Source organism: Leopardus geoffroyi, chromosome A1, assembly GCF_018350155.1.
Source record: "Leopardus geoffroyi isolate Oge1 chromosome A1, O.geoffroyi_Oge1_pat1.0, whole genome shotgun sequence".
NCBI lineage: Eukaryota > Metazoa > Chordata > Mammalia > Carnivora > Felidae > Leopardus > Leopardus geoffroyi.
In genome coordinates this window covers 156,557,030-156,572,610 of record NC_059326.1, presented here as the reverse complement: position 1 = coordinate 156,572,610, position 15,581 = coordinate 156,557,030, and the positions used below count along the sequence as shown (strand labels likewise).

Sequence of the window (15,581 nt, the reverse complement as noted above, 5' to 3'; positions counted from 1 at the left end):
TTTGGCTGCTCTAGTCCAAAAGTGATCCAAGTAAGTCAATCACAGCATCTTTTGCAAGCATTAAATTTAAATTTTGTGTAATTTAAAAGGAAAATTGCTTTCTGAAAATCTCATTGCCAGAGATGGAGAAGTGCAAACATTTTTCCTATGGTGAGAACTTTTAAGATCTACTCTTTAGTGACTTTCAGATATGCAGTACAGGATTATTAACTAGAGTCACCATGCTATCTATACATGACATCCCCATGAATTTGTACCCCTTCAACTCATTTCATCCATTCTTCCACCTCCTGCCTCTGATAACTACCAATCTGAATCTATGAGCTTGGTTTATTATTTTTTTAGATTCTACATATAAGTACAATCATAAGATGTTTGTCTTAGACTCTTCACTTAGCATAATGCTCTCAAGGCCCATCTATGTTACTGTAAATGGCAAGATTTCCTTAATCTGTCAGTGGATACTTAGGTTGTTTCCATGTCTTGGCTATTATAAACAGTGCTGTGATGAACATGTGCCAGGAGGGTGTATTTATCTTTTTGAGTTAGTGTTTTTGTTTTCATTGGCTAAATATCCAGAAGTGGAACTGTATGGACATAGGGTGGTTCAATTTTTCTTTTCTTTTTTTTTTTTGAGGATTATCCATACTGTTTTCCACATGCACCAGTTTACATTCCCACCACCAGTGAATGAGGTTCCTATTTCTGCACAAGCTTGCCAGCACTTGTTCTTCCTTGTCTTTTGACAAGAATAATGGCCATTCTAACAGGTGTGAGGTGATAACTCAAGGTGTTTTGATTTCCCTGATAATTAGTGATGTTGAGCATCTTTTTGTGTACCGGTGAGCCATCTGTAGGTCTTGTTTGGAAAATAAGATCCTCTGCCCATTTTTTAATTGGACTGTGTTTTTGTTTTTCCTATTGAGTTGTATTAGTTCTTTATATATTTTGGATATTAGCCCCTTATCAGATTTGTAAATATTTTCTCCCATTCAGTAGGTTGCTTTATTTTATTGATGGTTTCCTTTGCTGTGCAGCTTTTTAGTATGATGTAGTCCTGTTTATTTTTACTTTTGTTGTCTTTGCTTTTTGGTGTCCACTCTGAAACATTGTCAAGACCAATGTCAAGGAGCTTATTACCACCTTTATTTGTCATTTCTTCTAGGTTCCCAATTTGTCGGTGTGTAATTGTTCACACTAGTCTCTTATGCTCCTTTATACACGTGTGGTTTCTGGTTTAACATATCCTTTCATTTCTGATTTTATTTAAATCTTCTTTTTTTCTTGGTAAGTCTAACTCAAGGTTTGCCATCTTACTGATCTTTTCAAAGAACCAGCTCTGAACTTTATTATTTCCTTCCTTCTACTAACTTTGGGTTTTGTCTGTTGTTTTCTTCTCTAGTTCCTTGAAGTGTAAAGTTAGAGATTTTTTTTTTTTTAATTGAAGTAGGCATTATTGCTATGAACTTCCCACTTATAACTGCTTTTGTTGTACCCTATACATGTTGGTATGTTTTATTTCCATTTGTCTCAAGGTATTATTTCTTCATTGACAAATTGGTTCAGTAGCATGTTATTTAATCTCCGCATATTAGTGAATTTTCTAGTTTTCTTCTTCTAACTGATTTCTAGTTTAATATCATTGTGGTTTTTTCACCTTTTTCAGATGTATATGATTTCAATCTGTTTTATTAAGATCTGTTTTGTGGCCTAACATATTTATCCTGGAGAATGTTATGTTCCATGTGCCCTTGAGAGGAGTGCATATTCTCCTGCTTTGGGATGGAATGTTCTATACATGTCTGTTAGGTCCATGTGGTCTAACATGTCATTTAAGACTGCTTCCTTATTGATCTTCTGCTTGGATGATCTATGTGTTGATGTGAGGTATTAAAGTACTCTAGTATTATACTGCTATTGCTCCCTTTATGTCTGGTAATATTGACTTTACATGTTTAGGTGCTTCTATGTTGGCTGTAGAACTACTCTAAAATGCTCTGTCCTCTTGTTGGACTGGCCCCTTTATCATCCCATAATGCCCTTTTTAGTCTCATGTTACAGTTTTTGTTTTCAAGTATGTTTTGTCTGATGTAAGCATAGCTACCCCAGTTTTCTTTTGGTTTCCATTCCTTCACTTTCTGTGTCCTTCTATCTGAAATGAGTCTTTTCTAGGCAGCATATATATAGATGGGTCTTGCTCTCTTCCTATGTGATTTCATAACTTTCTTTGGTGGTATGCTTTGGTTGCTTTATTATCCTTTGTGTATCTAGTAGAGCTTTCTGCCTTGTGGTTACCATAAAGCTTATATATTACAACTTATAACAGTCTATTTTAAATTGGTAACATTGTAAGGTTGGATGTATTTGGAAGTTCTACATTTTAACCTCCATCCACGTGTTTTATGTTTTTGATGTTAAACATGTTTATTTTTGAGCAAGCACAAGCAGGGGAGGGGCAGACAGAGGGGTACAGAGGATCTGAAGTGGGCTCTGTGCTGACAGCTTGTGAGCCCGATGTGGGGCTCAAACTCATGAACTGAGAGATCACGATGTAAGCTGAAGTCAGATGCTCAACTGACTGAGCCACGCAGGTGTCCCACATTTAACATCTTTTAGTCTTGAATATCCCTTAACCAATTATTGTAGTTTTATTATGTCTTTTAACCCTCATGCTAACTTTGTAAGTGATTAATCTACTACCCTTACTATATATTTACCATTATCAGTGAGATCTATACTTTCATATTTTCTTTTTAACTAATTAGCATCCTTTTTCAGCTTAGAAGTAGTCCCTTTAACATTTCTTGTAAGGCCAGTTTCATGGTAATGAACTCCTTCAGCTTCTGTGCCACTCCCTTCCAGCTTGCAAAATTTCTGTTGACAAAAATCTTATAGTCTTATGGGGGTTCCCTTTACTTACCAAGTTGTTCTTCTCTTGCTGCTTTTAGGACTTTTCTTTTTGGTCATCTTTACCTTTTCTCTTTTAAACTATGCCTTGGTGTGGGTCTTTTTGCCTTCCTCTTATTTGGAACTCTCTGGCCTTCCTGGATCTGGATGCCTGTTTCCTTCCCAGGTTTAGGGAAGTTTTCAACCCCCTTCTCTTTCTCACCTCCTTCTGGGACCCCTATTGTGTTAGTATGCTTGGTTTTGCCCCATGTCCCTTAATCTCCTCTGCCTGGGTAGTTCCACTGCCAGGTATTCGAGTTCACTGTTCTTTTCTTCTGTTTCATCTAGTCTGCTATTGAACCCTTCTAATGTATTTTTCAGTTCAGTGACTGGATTCTACAGCTGTGACTTCATTATATTTTCCATCTCTTTCTTGAAATTTTCACTGTGTTCTAGTCTTCTGAATTTGGTGAACATTATTATGACCATTACTTTGGACTTTTATCAGGTAAATTACCTACCATTTTCCTTAAGGTTTTTCCAGAGATTTTTATCTTTTTCTTCCCTCTGGAACATATTTCTGTTTCTTCATTTGCCTTGACTGTTGTTTTCTGTGCATTAGATGAAAAGACACTTCTCCCATTCTTGAAAGGCTGGCCTTGTTTAGGAGGTGAACCTTATTATTCAACCCTGCCTTAGCTCTTGGTTGTCTCTCTAACCTTTTTGATTGTCTGAGTAGCTTATTTTAATAGCTCCTTGTAGTTGATGGTGTGCCAAGACCAGTTAGTACCTAGATTCAGGCTGGTTGGAAACCAAACCCTCGGGCAGCAGCTGTTAAAGAATGCAATTTAAATATATATATATATATATATACACACACACACACACACACACATATATATATGTATATATGTATATATACATGTATATATACATATATATGTATATATACACATACACACATATATAAATGTATATATATGTATGTATATATATATGTGTATATATGTATGTATACATATGTATATATGTATATATACATGTATATATACATATATATGTATATATACACATACACACATATATAAATTTATGTATATTTATAAATTTATGTAAATATAAATGTATATATATGGATGTATATATATGTGTATATATGTATGTATACATATGTATATATGTATATATACATGTATATATACATATATATGTATATATACACATACACATATAAATTTATGTATATTTATAAATTTATGTAAATATAAATATATAAAGAATGCAAATATATATCTATAATTTCTATGGGATTGCACATAAGCCCCTCTAGCCACTAGAACCAGGTTATCTAGAGAATATCCCCTGGGAGACAGTGACTAAAACTGGGGCTCCAGGTAAGTGTGTGAACTCCTTTCTAGGAGATGCCAGGGAGCTGTAGTGAGGTGGAGGGACAGCACAAAGATGACACCCTGCTGCACTCACTTCCTCAGAGCATGTCTCTAAGCTTGTAGATGTATGCCAAACTTAAAGCTTGTCATGTAGGCCTGCAGCTCCAGGACAAATAGTTCTCTTTCACAGACTACGTGTGTTGTAGCCTGGGACTATAGAAACGTGTGGGACTCAGAAACACAAGTAGCACCTTATCCACCAAAAGCAGCTACAAAAAATCAAGGGTGTCAAACAAGGATATAAGCACCTTCCTAGGGAGATATTTATGAGCTCTAGTGACGCAGAGAGTGCAAAGACCGTATCCACTGGACTTTGTTCCCTGAGAACTCTCCCACACATTATTCTAAGTGTGCCGGAGCAGAAGGTGGCCCAGAAGGCCAAAGCTTGCAAATAGGCTTCTTTCTCTGAGCAACTGGGAGGATCTTTCCCTTTGCTATGTGTACAGTGTCCTGGGGATGGTCATCTGCCAAGGATGGTCTGATTGTTAGAGTCCCGTGCAACTCAGGAATGGAAGCAATACTGGCCTACTGAGCCCAGCAATCAAGGGGTGTCCCCTTGCTGGCAGCCACAAGAGCAAAGGCACCAGATGTGTGCAAAAACTCCCATCCAGGAAATGCTGGTGCTCTGAAGCGTGGCAGAGGGAGAGTGTGAAGATGGTGCCTGCCAGCTGGAGGGTAAAGATGGCACCCACCAGCTTTACAAGGCAGACAGCGAGTGCAAATATGTCACCCACAAGCAGAAGAGTGTCCCAGCAGGTCCCTGCCCCTCCAGCTGAAGCTTTAAGATTAGAGGAAAGATCTTCATTTCTTAAAGTCTGGGTGCATTTCTAATGGCTGCTTCTGTGCTGCACCCTGGGGCAAGAGAGTCTGCACACTAGCTCTTTGAGCCATTTCTCATTTCACTACAGCTCTTTAGGGCTCATGGTTTTCTAAGCCAGATGTGTTGGGGGCTCATCTGTTAGGTGCAGGAATTAAAAGTTAGGGTGCCTGACACAAGGTATCACCTGCTGGTCCTCAGAGAGACGCTCCGGGTTTGTGAGTTACGTTGTGATTGTGGGTTGCCTTGCTGGGGTAGAGACCGTGTCTCAGCCTCTGCTACCCACTTCACTTTGGCCTTTTCCTTGTTGCCTGATGTGAAGAAGTTGCTCAACTAGTTTTCAGGTCTTTTTCAGAGGGAACTGTTCCATATGTAGCTGTAGATTTGGTGTGTTCATGGGAGGAGGGGAGTTCAAGATCATCCTACGTCACCATATTGAGCCACCCCCTAGAAGTAAAACCAGACATAAAACTGGGGCACCATACATGTGTCAAAGCTTCCCTCAGGGAGGTACTGACACTCTGGAGTGTGGCAAAGGGAGAGGATGAAGATGGCACACACCAGCTGGAGCAAAGCAGAGGGAAAGTACAAAGATGGCACCCCCTGTCATGGGCCCTCCGAGCACACCAGCTGTCCTTTGAATGTGTGCCTGCCTCTCGAGTTGATGCTCCAAGACCAGCAAATGAGCCTCTCCCATACAAAGTCCAGGCACCCCTCAATTACCTGCTTCCATATTGGGCGCGGGGGTGACTTCAAGCATTCAAGCCCTTTAAGAGCCATTTCTCAGAGCACTGTAGCCTTGACATGAGCCCCATTGTTTTTCAAAGCCAGATGTTTTGGAGAGTCTTCTCTGAGGTGCATGTCTTAAAAGCCTGGCGTGTCTGATGTGGGGTTCAAACCTTTCAGTCCTCAGGGAGAAGCTACAGGTTTTTAGTTCGTTCCTGACTATGGGTTGCCATGCTGGAGGTAAGGTTTATGACGAGATTTGTGTCCCAGACTCTCCTACCTGCGTTGACATAAGCCTTCTCTCAGCACCTAATGTGTGGGAGGAGAGTTCAGGATCTTCTTGCATCACCATCTTTAAAAGAGGTTCATTTTTTTAAAAAGCTGGTGGTAAACTCTCATTTCAGGTCATTTTGAGGGGGAAAAAAAAACCCCACAAGGACAAGTATCTTCTAAACATTTAGTTTGCATATTAATACCCTCCCTGCTCCCCTCCCCCCCCCCCCCCGCCAAAAAAAACAAAACAAAACCCAGTAAGGTTTATCTTTTGAAAAAGGGAAAACCAGTAAATCAGACTTTTTGCCTTGAAAACAATGTAAGGAGACAAGTTTCATAGTAGATGGAACACTAAAACAGGGCTTCTAGTCACGTGAGACTGGTGAAGCAAAATGCAGCAGTGCAAGGTGCTGCCAACTGCCTTTTGTTTTCCAGATAAAAAGTCTTTCCTGTGGGGGAAGAAGCCATTAAAGTACACAGAGAAAACCAGGGCAGCCATTGAGTGGGGATGGAGGGAGGAAGTGGACAAAGGAAAGGAGAGAAAGAAACAGGAGAGGGAGGGAAGAAGAAAAAAGGGTTTACTGCTTCATTCAGTCAAGACTGAGGAGCACCTTAATCCAGATCTTTAAGTCACTGCGACATATAAAAAATATACATGATTAATTCCTAACTGGAGATTTCAATCATCTTTGATCTATCACTTTCTCAGGTATCAATAAATTTACAAAAAAGCTGCGGAGTCCATATGCAATCGATAACAATGAACTACTTGACTTCCTTTCCAGAGTCCCTTCAGATGTACAAGTGGTATGTAGGTTTCACTACTATTACTACTATTTAATGTTGTATGGCTTTGGGTTTTAACTTTTAATTCTTTTAATTTCAAAGGTTTTAGAAGAACCAATTAAAGTGAAAAAGGCCTGTAGCAGATTTTGCCTTTCAGGAAAGTGGTGTTGTCCAGGAAGAATTTTATAAAGAATGGGGAGTGGAGAAAGGAGAGAGAGAGTTACATCAAAAACCTACCCGGGCTCTTAGGGGCAATTTTCCTCCAAGGAAGGTTCAGCTGGAGTTTGTGAAGGGAAGTCACCATTACCTGAAGGGAGGAAATGGGACTATAGATGATGGAAGCAGAAGTGCCAAAGGACATGTGAAAAACCTTTCTTTGCATAATCTGCAGGGATTGAGTTTTAAAACTGCGTGTTTTGGAGACTAGTGGGGGGGGTGGGGCCAGGGAGAAAAACTGGTGTTTGAAGACTGGGGCACATCTCAGTCCTCTAAAATTCTTTGAGGTTAACTAATGCCCATTAATCATCAACTATTTTCAGAATGAATGAAAAATGTTTTTAATCGAAATCTTAAAGCTACTGGCAGCAATACCTTTTTTCTTTTGTTTCAGTTGAGTTTTTGATTTGGTGTCAGACAGGAGAGTGGGCTGGAGGGAGATTAAGCCTGTATTAAACAAACAAATTGCAAAGAACCGTTATCCAGTCTTTCAAAACAGATAAAGATGATTTTGCTTTGTGTTACGGACAGTGAAGATCCAGCCTATTAACCAAAGTTCACATCAGGGCTCTCATGTAATTTCTGGCAGGATTTCCCTTCTGATTCTTGCTGTATCACTCTATTGTTTTCTGCATCCCAGCTGCAGATCTCATACAGCTTCCAGGGTGAGCACTCTTCCCACCCCTGACTCCAAACACAGTCTCTCATTCCTTTGCTTTTCCTTCCTTTGCCAGAAAATGACCACCTGACCAGTCTTTCTCTGAACTCTGTTTAAACAGGTGCAATACCAAGAACTGAAACCAGATCCTTCTCATAGCCCATGTAAAAGGAAGAAAAACAATCTTGGCTAGTCAGCTCCCAGCACTGAGGAGACCAGCATCTGTTTGGGAAGATAAAAGAAAAAGCCTTCAGCCTCAGCAGCATTTCCTTTCTTCCTGCTTTTTATTTATTTTGTCTTTTTATCATGATCGAGAGAATTTGTAAATAGTGTACAAAGGCATATGTCTTTGAAAATATACTTCCATTGTACAGACTCAATTTGATAAAGGTTTAGCTGTTGCTGTGTGAAAGCCTTGGTGGCTGTGGATAATAATACAACAGACTGAAACAACAAATATAAGAATGGTAACACTGGGAGATATACACGTCTCTAATTACAAGTGGAAGAACTAGAATATCACATTAAATGCTCAGCTGTGCTCTATTAAATCTACATAAAATGTAAATGTCAATTTGATTTTAAAGTTTTTTTTTTTTAATGTGACTATTTTTTATCTGCTAAGTAATCCATTACAGTTTTCTATGTTTTATACATTTCAAAAGAGAAGGGAGATCCCAGAATCTGAATAATAGAACAGATGCATTTCAATTTAACATAGTAGTTCTACTTCAGATCCTGACATTCATTCCTGTGCAAATTATAAAGATATGACTCGGCTCATTTTAAGCTAATGAGTGAGAGTACAGTCACTCTGTCAAGATAATCCTGCATACTCTGCAAAGAAAACTTCCAAACCTTCTATCATTCCATCTGAAACCTTAAAATCTCTACAGGACTACACGTAAATACTGCCAGGTTTATAAATGATTGCCTATCTGAATTTTTATACTATCACTACTTTAATTTATATCAAGTTAGTGGGTTAGCAACCGAGTTCAGTTGTCACAAATACTAGCAAACTAAATCCGTATTGCTTTTGGTGTCTCTGTGCATCTAAAAATATTTACTATTCAACTGTTCTCACAAAGTATCTGCTTTCTCATTAAATTACTGAAATGCTTTAATGCACAGTATAATTTTTGTTATTAGTGTGAATTTTACTGTAAAGGAGAATGCAGTGTGCTAAGTGATATGCTAGTGTTTCATTATATTCATTTATAGAAAAACTATTCTTGATAATATGAATGCATGAAACCTATTTTGTAAAAAAAAAAAAAAAAAAGATACAACTGCTTATGGGGTGGGGGGAGTTTGTCTTTACAAAAATGTTTCAATACTTACCATAGAATCTATACTTAAAAATTGCATTCCCAAGACTTATGGTAGTTTTTGTACCTAACTCCCTGATAAATCAAGGGAGTATACCTCTGGAGAGAGAAATAATTTGGTGAGAATGTTTTACTTCCCTGACCGGGTACAGGATTAAGTTTGGGTGAAAATGCTATAGAAAATGTTTTTGCACTACTTTATTAGTAACTGGGATAGAGTGAAGGTGGGGGTGATGGAAAAATGTAGAAAAGTCAGAAATATATATATATTTCACTCTAAAGGAAGATTCTTTCTTTAAAAAAATAAATTTAATCTCATCAAAGCTAATTTTTAAAGTATTTTTATTTTAAAGCTATGTTGTTAAATACTATTTCTTATGATAGAACTATTTTGATCTGTTTATACACTATGCTTGAAAGAGAATGTCAATTAAATTCCCTTTCTACAGAAAGGCTTTGACCTCAATATGCTCTATTTAGCTCACCATGTTTATAATGACATGCTTATATCTGCACACCATCACTGTTTGTTACTTAGACATAATATTCCATGAAGCTGATGCTACTACAGAAAGTTTATGGATGGGCTAATTTGTTCAAAATACCTTTTGATTATACCTTATGCGAAATTTATGTTGTGTGCTGACAGTGTCTACTCAAATGTCTACAAGCCTGATATAGTACAACTTCAGATGTACCTAGTGCATAGTAACCATTAACAGATGCCCAATTTTTGTTTCATTCTACCAACTTTCAGATGTTAAGTTTAATGGTAATGTTAACTACACATTCACTGCATTAAATAAAAAAAACTCTTTTCTAAGTATAATCTGTACTCTTTTTTTTTTTTTTTTTTTTTTTCTGTGGTGGTGGTAGAGAGAGGAATGCTGGAGGATTGTTTGCATATTCTTACAAATGACACTTCACTTAGAGGAACTTGGTTTGGTTTGCACACATAGGACCTTCGCCAAAACCCTATTGTTGTATGAAACTCAATGCCTTTAAAGGATTGAGCATGGAATGAAGTTGATAGAAGAGGAAGAACTATCTTGAGGCATGAAATGATATTCAGAGGGATCTTCATTGCTTTCAAAAGTACTACATTCACAGGCTGAAAAGAAGAAACTGTGTCTAATAAAATTTGAACTATTTCTTTCCCCTTCTCACATAGGTACAGTTTTGCCTTTTGAAAGCTGTTTAACTTTAGTTTTTAAAGATTTTCCATGTAAATATTTCAAGATATATTTAAGAGATTAAATGTCACTCCAAATAGATGTTAGACTGCTAAAGACAGTAATCTTGTCAACTATTAATACCTTCCTCAGTATCTTTTAGTGAGTAAACTCACTAAAGGTCATTCACATGGGAAAGTATTATTGCCAATAATTGTGGTAATTCCTAAGAAAAGCATATTAAATTTCTTTTTCATTTATAAAAAGAATGTAATACTTGTTCATTTTGGTATTGTTCCACAGACTCAAATTGACAGATGCTATAGGGATTACAAATTACATTTGAACAATAGAATACACTAGGATAATCTGAGTTGAAAAATTTTTTTAAAGATTTTATTTTTAAGTAATCCCTACACCCAAACTGGGGCTCTGAAAACTCACAATCCTGAAATCAAACAGTCTCATGCTCCACCAATTGAGCCAGCCAGGTGCCCCAAAAGATTTTTTTTTGGCGAGGGGGGGGGGGCACCTGGGTGACTCAGTCAGTTAAGTGCCTGACTGGAGCTCAGGTCATGATCTTGCAGCTCATGAGTTCGAGCCCCACGTTGGGCTCTGTACTGACGGCTCAGAGCCTGAAGCCTGCTTCAGATTCGCCCCTCCCATGGCTTGTGCTCTGTCTCTCTCTCTCAAAAATAAACATCAAAAAATTAAAAAAATAAAAGATTTTTTTTAAGCAACTCTGCTTTGTGATACATTTATTAAGTACCTAATTATATGATTTGCCTGTCACAAGCAATGATCCAACCAATGACAGTATATTAAAATCAAGTCTGGAGCTAAAGTAGGTAAGAACAAAATTTAATTGACAGGTTTCTGGAAAGTATCTTTTATAGAATTTTATTCTATATTTAAAAATGAAAAAAATTTAGTAGTAAACTCTCTTACCCAGGGACCATGGGAACTTATTTTTCCATTTGAATATCCAAATGTCTGTAATGCTGTAAGTGGTCTAATTTTGTATTAACTAGTCTTATGCAGAAGTTTTATGTAAGAGAGTAAAGACAGCCACCATTATATTTCTTGCAAGAGCTTCAGATATTATTAAAGTGATGCTTATTTAAATTCTGGGGCTTTAAATGTCATGTGAGTATGTGTATGTGTACAGATGCCAATTCATTTGTTTGATTAGAGTATCTGGAACCATACTTTTCTAATTGCTCAGTCAAGTATGAATTAAAACTACATAAAAAATGTAATGAATACTTACAATAGTGTCATTCCTTTCAATTATAATTCTCTTTCCCAGGATGAGTGATGTAACTCACTGAAAGAAAAAAACATAAACCATTCTTTTTTTGGGAGAGAAAGTGTTATCTCTTATGACTCAGTTTCTACATTTGTACAGTGGCAGTCACATTGTAAAAGTTATTTCAGCTGAATCTTTGAGATTAAACACCAAACAAAATCTCTTGTTATATAAGAATACTATGCAAAAACAAAAACAAAAAACAAAAAACAACCAAACATTAAATGTCCAAAGTGGTCACTTGCTGCAGAAACTAACACCACTGTGAGTGGTTTGCTGGAAGTTAATGATTATATACCCACATTTCCAAGGGGATTTGTGCTTGGAATCAAAAAAGTGCAATAATCAAATATGTAAGTGGTCTCAAATGATTTCAATTTATCAAGATCTTCTTTCTTTGCATTTTAAATTAATAGCATAGAAGTGGTCCTTCAAATGCACAAGCAGTATTTCTGTAGACGGTTTTTTATCTATTATGATGGTTGTGTCTCCAAATGTTACTGAACAATTGTGAAACACCGTTTTTAAAAAAGTATCTAATGGCACTGCTCTTCTGCTCTAGTCAATTAACAGCATTAGTATATTAAGATGAATGTTTTATTTGTATTAAGGAGAACAGAAATAGGTAAGTAGCTGTGCCAAAGTTCTCTCAGTTTGTAGCAAAAGTAAAAATGCAACATAATTCTTCCCTGCTGGAGATTCTTCAGTGTTCCTTCAAGAGAAAAAAGGAGTGACCAACCTGAGTCACTGAAGGAGCCTGCAAACCACCTCTTATTTTCTTAGGAGGAAAGCACGAGAGATTCCAAGAGCTGGCTGGTTGCTGCTGTTGTGCCAAGATGATAATATAGACTCAGTTCCACTTATTATCAAAGACAAGCTTCACAAAGGCATGAGTCAACTTGAGACATTTTATTTTGCTAAAATTCAAATGGTAACAAGTTTAGGGGAAGGCTCACAGCATAGAGAAAGGTGGACACCTGGCCCCAACCATGCTTAAGTGTCTCTTGATTACAGGAGACCCACCTGAGACAACAGTCAAGAGTAATTACTGAGGCAGCTGGACTACAGAAGAGGGCTGAGAGGGAGGAAATACCCATGTGTGTCCCAAGTTCAGAGATCTTTTAATAAAGCCATTCAGAGAACTGGAAACCTTACAACTAAACTCTACATCATTTGCACAAAACATTCCTCCTTTGTATAGCAAAATTTTGTCACAAGACAAAATCTGTGTAACCTGTAATACTGAAATCACAGAAAACAACTTATTGGTGTCAAGAACTTATAAACTCTCAGAAAAATTTGATAAAGACTTATGTGTCTATTTTCTATTATACAGAGAGGGATAATGTTTGTGCTTTTGTTGACTCTGTTGTGTAACACGACAGGTAACTGACCCAAGTTCTGACCCAATCTTACACAATGGTATACTTACTCCTTGCCTTTGATGTGGAACTCTTACATGGAAGATTCTATTAACAGAACCAGCAAACTACAGCAGGGTCTTTGAAGTACATGGGAACCCACTGGGAAAAGTCAAATACTTCATATGTTTGAAAAAGTAGTTTTAAAATAGATCAATGTGACGGTCAATTTTATTCATTTGAAGTTACTGAACACTACTTTAAAAATTTCCCTGTAGGATAAAAAAAAATGCATTTTCAGATTTAACAGAGAAAACCTTTTTGGGGGGTTAGCACAAAACATCTGGCACATGATAGCCAAGAGTCAGGCACACTAACTCTTGTGGGGTGGGGCAGCAGGTACACACCCCTCTCGTGGCACTAGAAGCTGATACGGAGAACACAGAAGTACTTGATAACGCATGACTTCCCGTGACTGTGACAAACCGGACAAGCAGGTGAGAAATCTCCCTCCAAAAACAATTACTGGAATACTCACCACTGCATTATGGTTACATTACAGGTATCCACAGAATTCATATAAAGTAATTGTTAAAATATTCTATTTTGAATTGTACTATTAAAATAGTACCTTACAAGCAATCATTCTCCTAGCCTTCACAGAAGAGGTGCAAAATAATATGCTCTGGAGAAGAGAGTAAGAATTCTCTCAGTAGACACTGGCTGCTTGTATCTGCATTAATGTTGTATAGAATAAAATCTATACTAAAAAGTGAGTTTTTTCCAAGTCTGTTGATGATACAAGAAAAAAAATGCCCAGTAACACAGTAGTAAACTCCCTTCAAATGCATTTAAGCTACAGCCTTGATTGAGTCTTAGTTTCTCCCTGCTTTTTTTTGGTGTTGAATCTGAAAAAAACAATAACAACAACAACAACAAAAAACAATCAGAAAAGTAATTCTTCAGGTTCCATGAATACTTCTAAAATCAGAAAAGGCTCATAGTGAAGCTATGTTATCATGACTCCACAAGGTTTCTACATGAAGAAGTTTAATCTTTAATGATTTAAGAATCTTCCTAATGACCCCACCTTAAACACTACTTGGAAGAGGCTTAGAATAGAAGACTGAAGCAGCATTTATCAGTAAAATGATGAGTAAAATGATGAGTAAAATGATTCACAATCAAAGGTGGGGTGAGGCACACACTCCACATATATTTTTTTGAGATCTACATTAGATGGTACTGTATTTAATTATATCCTTCACTGAAGAAAAATGGCGTGTTTTAGAAACGTACTTTATATTTTATTTTTTTAATGTTTATTTATTTTTAGGTGTGTGTACAAGCAGGAAAGGGGTAGGGAGAAGGAGAGAGAAAATCCCAAGCAGGCTCCATGCTGACAGCACAGAGCCCCATGTGGGGCTTGATCTCGTGAACTGTGAGATCGTGACCTGAGCCAAAATCAAGAGTGGGATGCTCAACCAATTGAGCCCCCAGGCATCACAGATATACTTTATATTTTAAAAATCCAGTAGATGCTATTTTGATTAAGAGTTTTAGAAAAATTTCAAGACTTGATTCTTACGTTAGGAGCATTACTTTAAAAAATAAATGAGTTACTGGCATTATAAATATGAATCATGTTACAAAGAAACTTGGAGAAGTGAAGAAAATATTCGAAATTCTATCACAAATACAACCACTATTAGCAACATATTTGCTTATAATATATTCCCCTACGTAATTTTACTTAATTTTTAATTACATTTAATTTTTAATTACATCCTATTTTTAAAAAAGAACTAAAATTAGTCAAGAAAAATGGCATTGAGAGAAAACCAGTCTAACCATTTTTTTTTGTAAATGGCTTTCAACTCTCCTTAAGCCCATTTCCTCCAATAACATGACTATGAACTTACAAGTATTGTGCAAGGAAGAGTAAAGGAACTGAAGTCATGGGGAAAGAAACTAGATTGGCCTAACCTTGAAGAAAGGCCTGAATATTGCTAGTCAAGATAGCCTATTTCTGATAATACCAGTAAACCAGGGATTTTGATTCTCCTTTATTTTTAATGGAGTAAAAGACCCTCAAACAAAACAAATATCTTGACCCTTTGGTTAATGAACATTATTCAAAAATTTCAAAGATAGGTTAGTTTATTCCTGAGATTAGGAAATCTGCCTATATGCTTTTTGTCTGATTTTATACTTTCATTAACTTCTCAGTCAACAGAAATCTTTACCCTCTTGAGTCCTTTAAACCACAAAGACTCCTGACCATTTTCCCCTTAGCCCTTTGCCCAGTTTTCATCTTTACAATCATGCTTTTAAAAATTCATGAAAAGCTCTTAAAATGCTTAATTTTACTGAGTATTACTTATTGCTCTGTCATTTCACCTCTATGTTGTAAAAAAAGAAAGAACGCAAAATAGAGAAATGCATCTTTAGGATGGAGTCAGATAGCAAAGATACATATTCCTTAAAACAAAAACAAAAAACTATTATAAATCAAACTATTCTGGTCATTAGAAAAATTTATCAGTGTCATGACATAAGCCATTGCTGACCTAACCTTTAAGTTGAGAAGTACTGACA

At 36.8% G+C, this 15,581-nt stretch overlaps 1 protein-coding gene and 2 long non-coding RNA genes across 14 annotated transcripts in view; 1 reads left to right on the top strand and 2 right to left on the bottom strand.

Annotated features, from left to right (window-relative positions):
• MCTP1 (multiple C2 and transmembrane domain containing 1) overlaps positions 1–9,970 on the top strand; it is a 534,160-nt gene extending 524,190 nt beyond the window's left edge. For all 12 annotated transcript variants that reach the window (XM_045498313.1, XM_045498373.1, XM_045498303.1 and 9 more), the window contains 2 exons: positions 6,860–6,957; positions 7,932–9,970. In XM_045498313.1, coding sequence (XP_045354269.1) covers positions 6,860–6,957; positions 7,932–8,003 — 170 coding nt within the window. In that variant the 3' untranslated portion in view covers positions 8,004–9,970. The remainder of the gene's footprint in view (positions 1–6,859; positions 6,958–7,931) is intronic.
• On the bottom strand, positions 5,367–7,690 carry LOC123608477. The gene is made up of 3 exons (XR_006717251.1): positions 7,528–7,690; positions 7,174–7,243; positions 5,367–5,598 (listed from the first exon to the last, which is right to left on the bottom strand). It is a non-coding gene; the product is annotated as an uncharacterized LOC123608477 (long non-coding RNA).
• A 1,317-nt stretch (positions 9,971–11,287) lies between the features above and the next one.
• On the bottom strand, positions 11,288–14,376 carry LOC123608398. Its single transcript, XR_006717219.1, has 2 exons — positions 12,362–14,376; positions 11,288–11,640 (listed from the first exon to the last, which is right to left on the bottom strand). It is a non-coding gene; the product is annotated as an uncharacterized LOC123608398 (long non-coding RNA).
• Between the last annotated feature and the right edge of the window lie 1,205 nt (positions 14,377–15,581).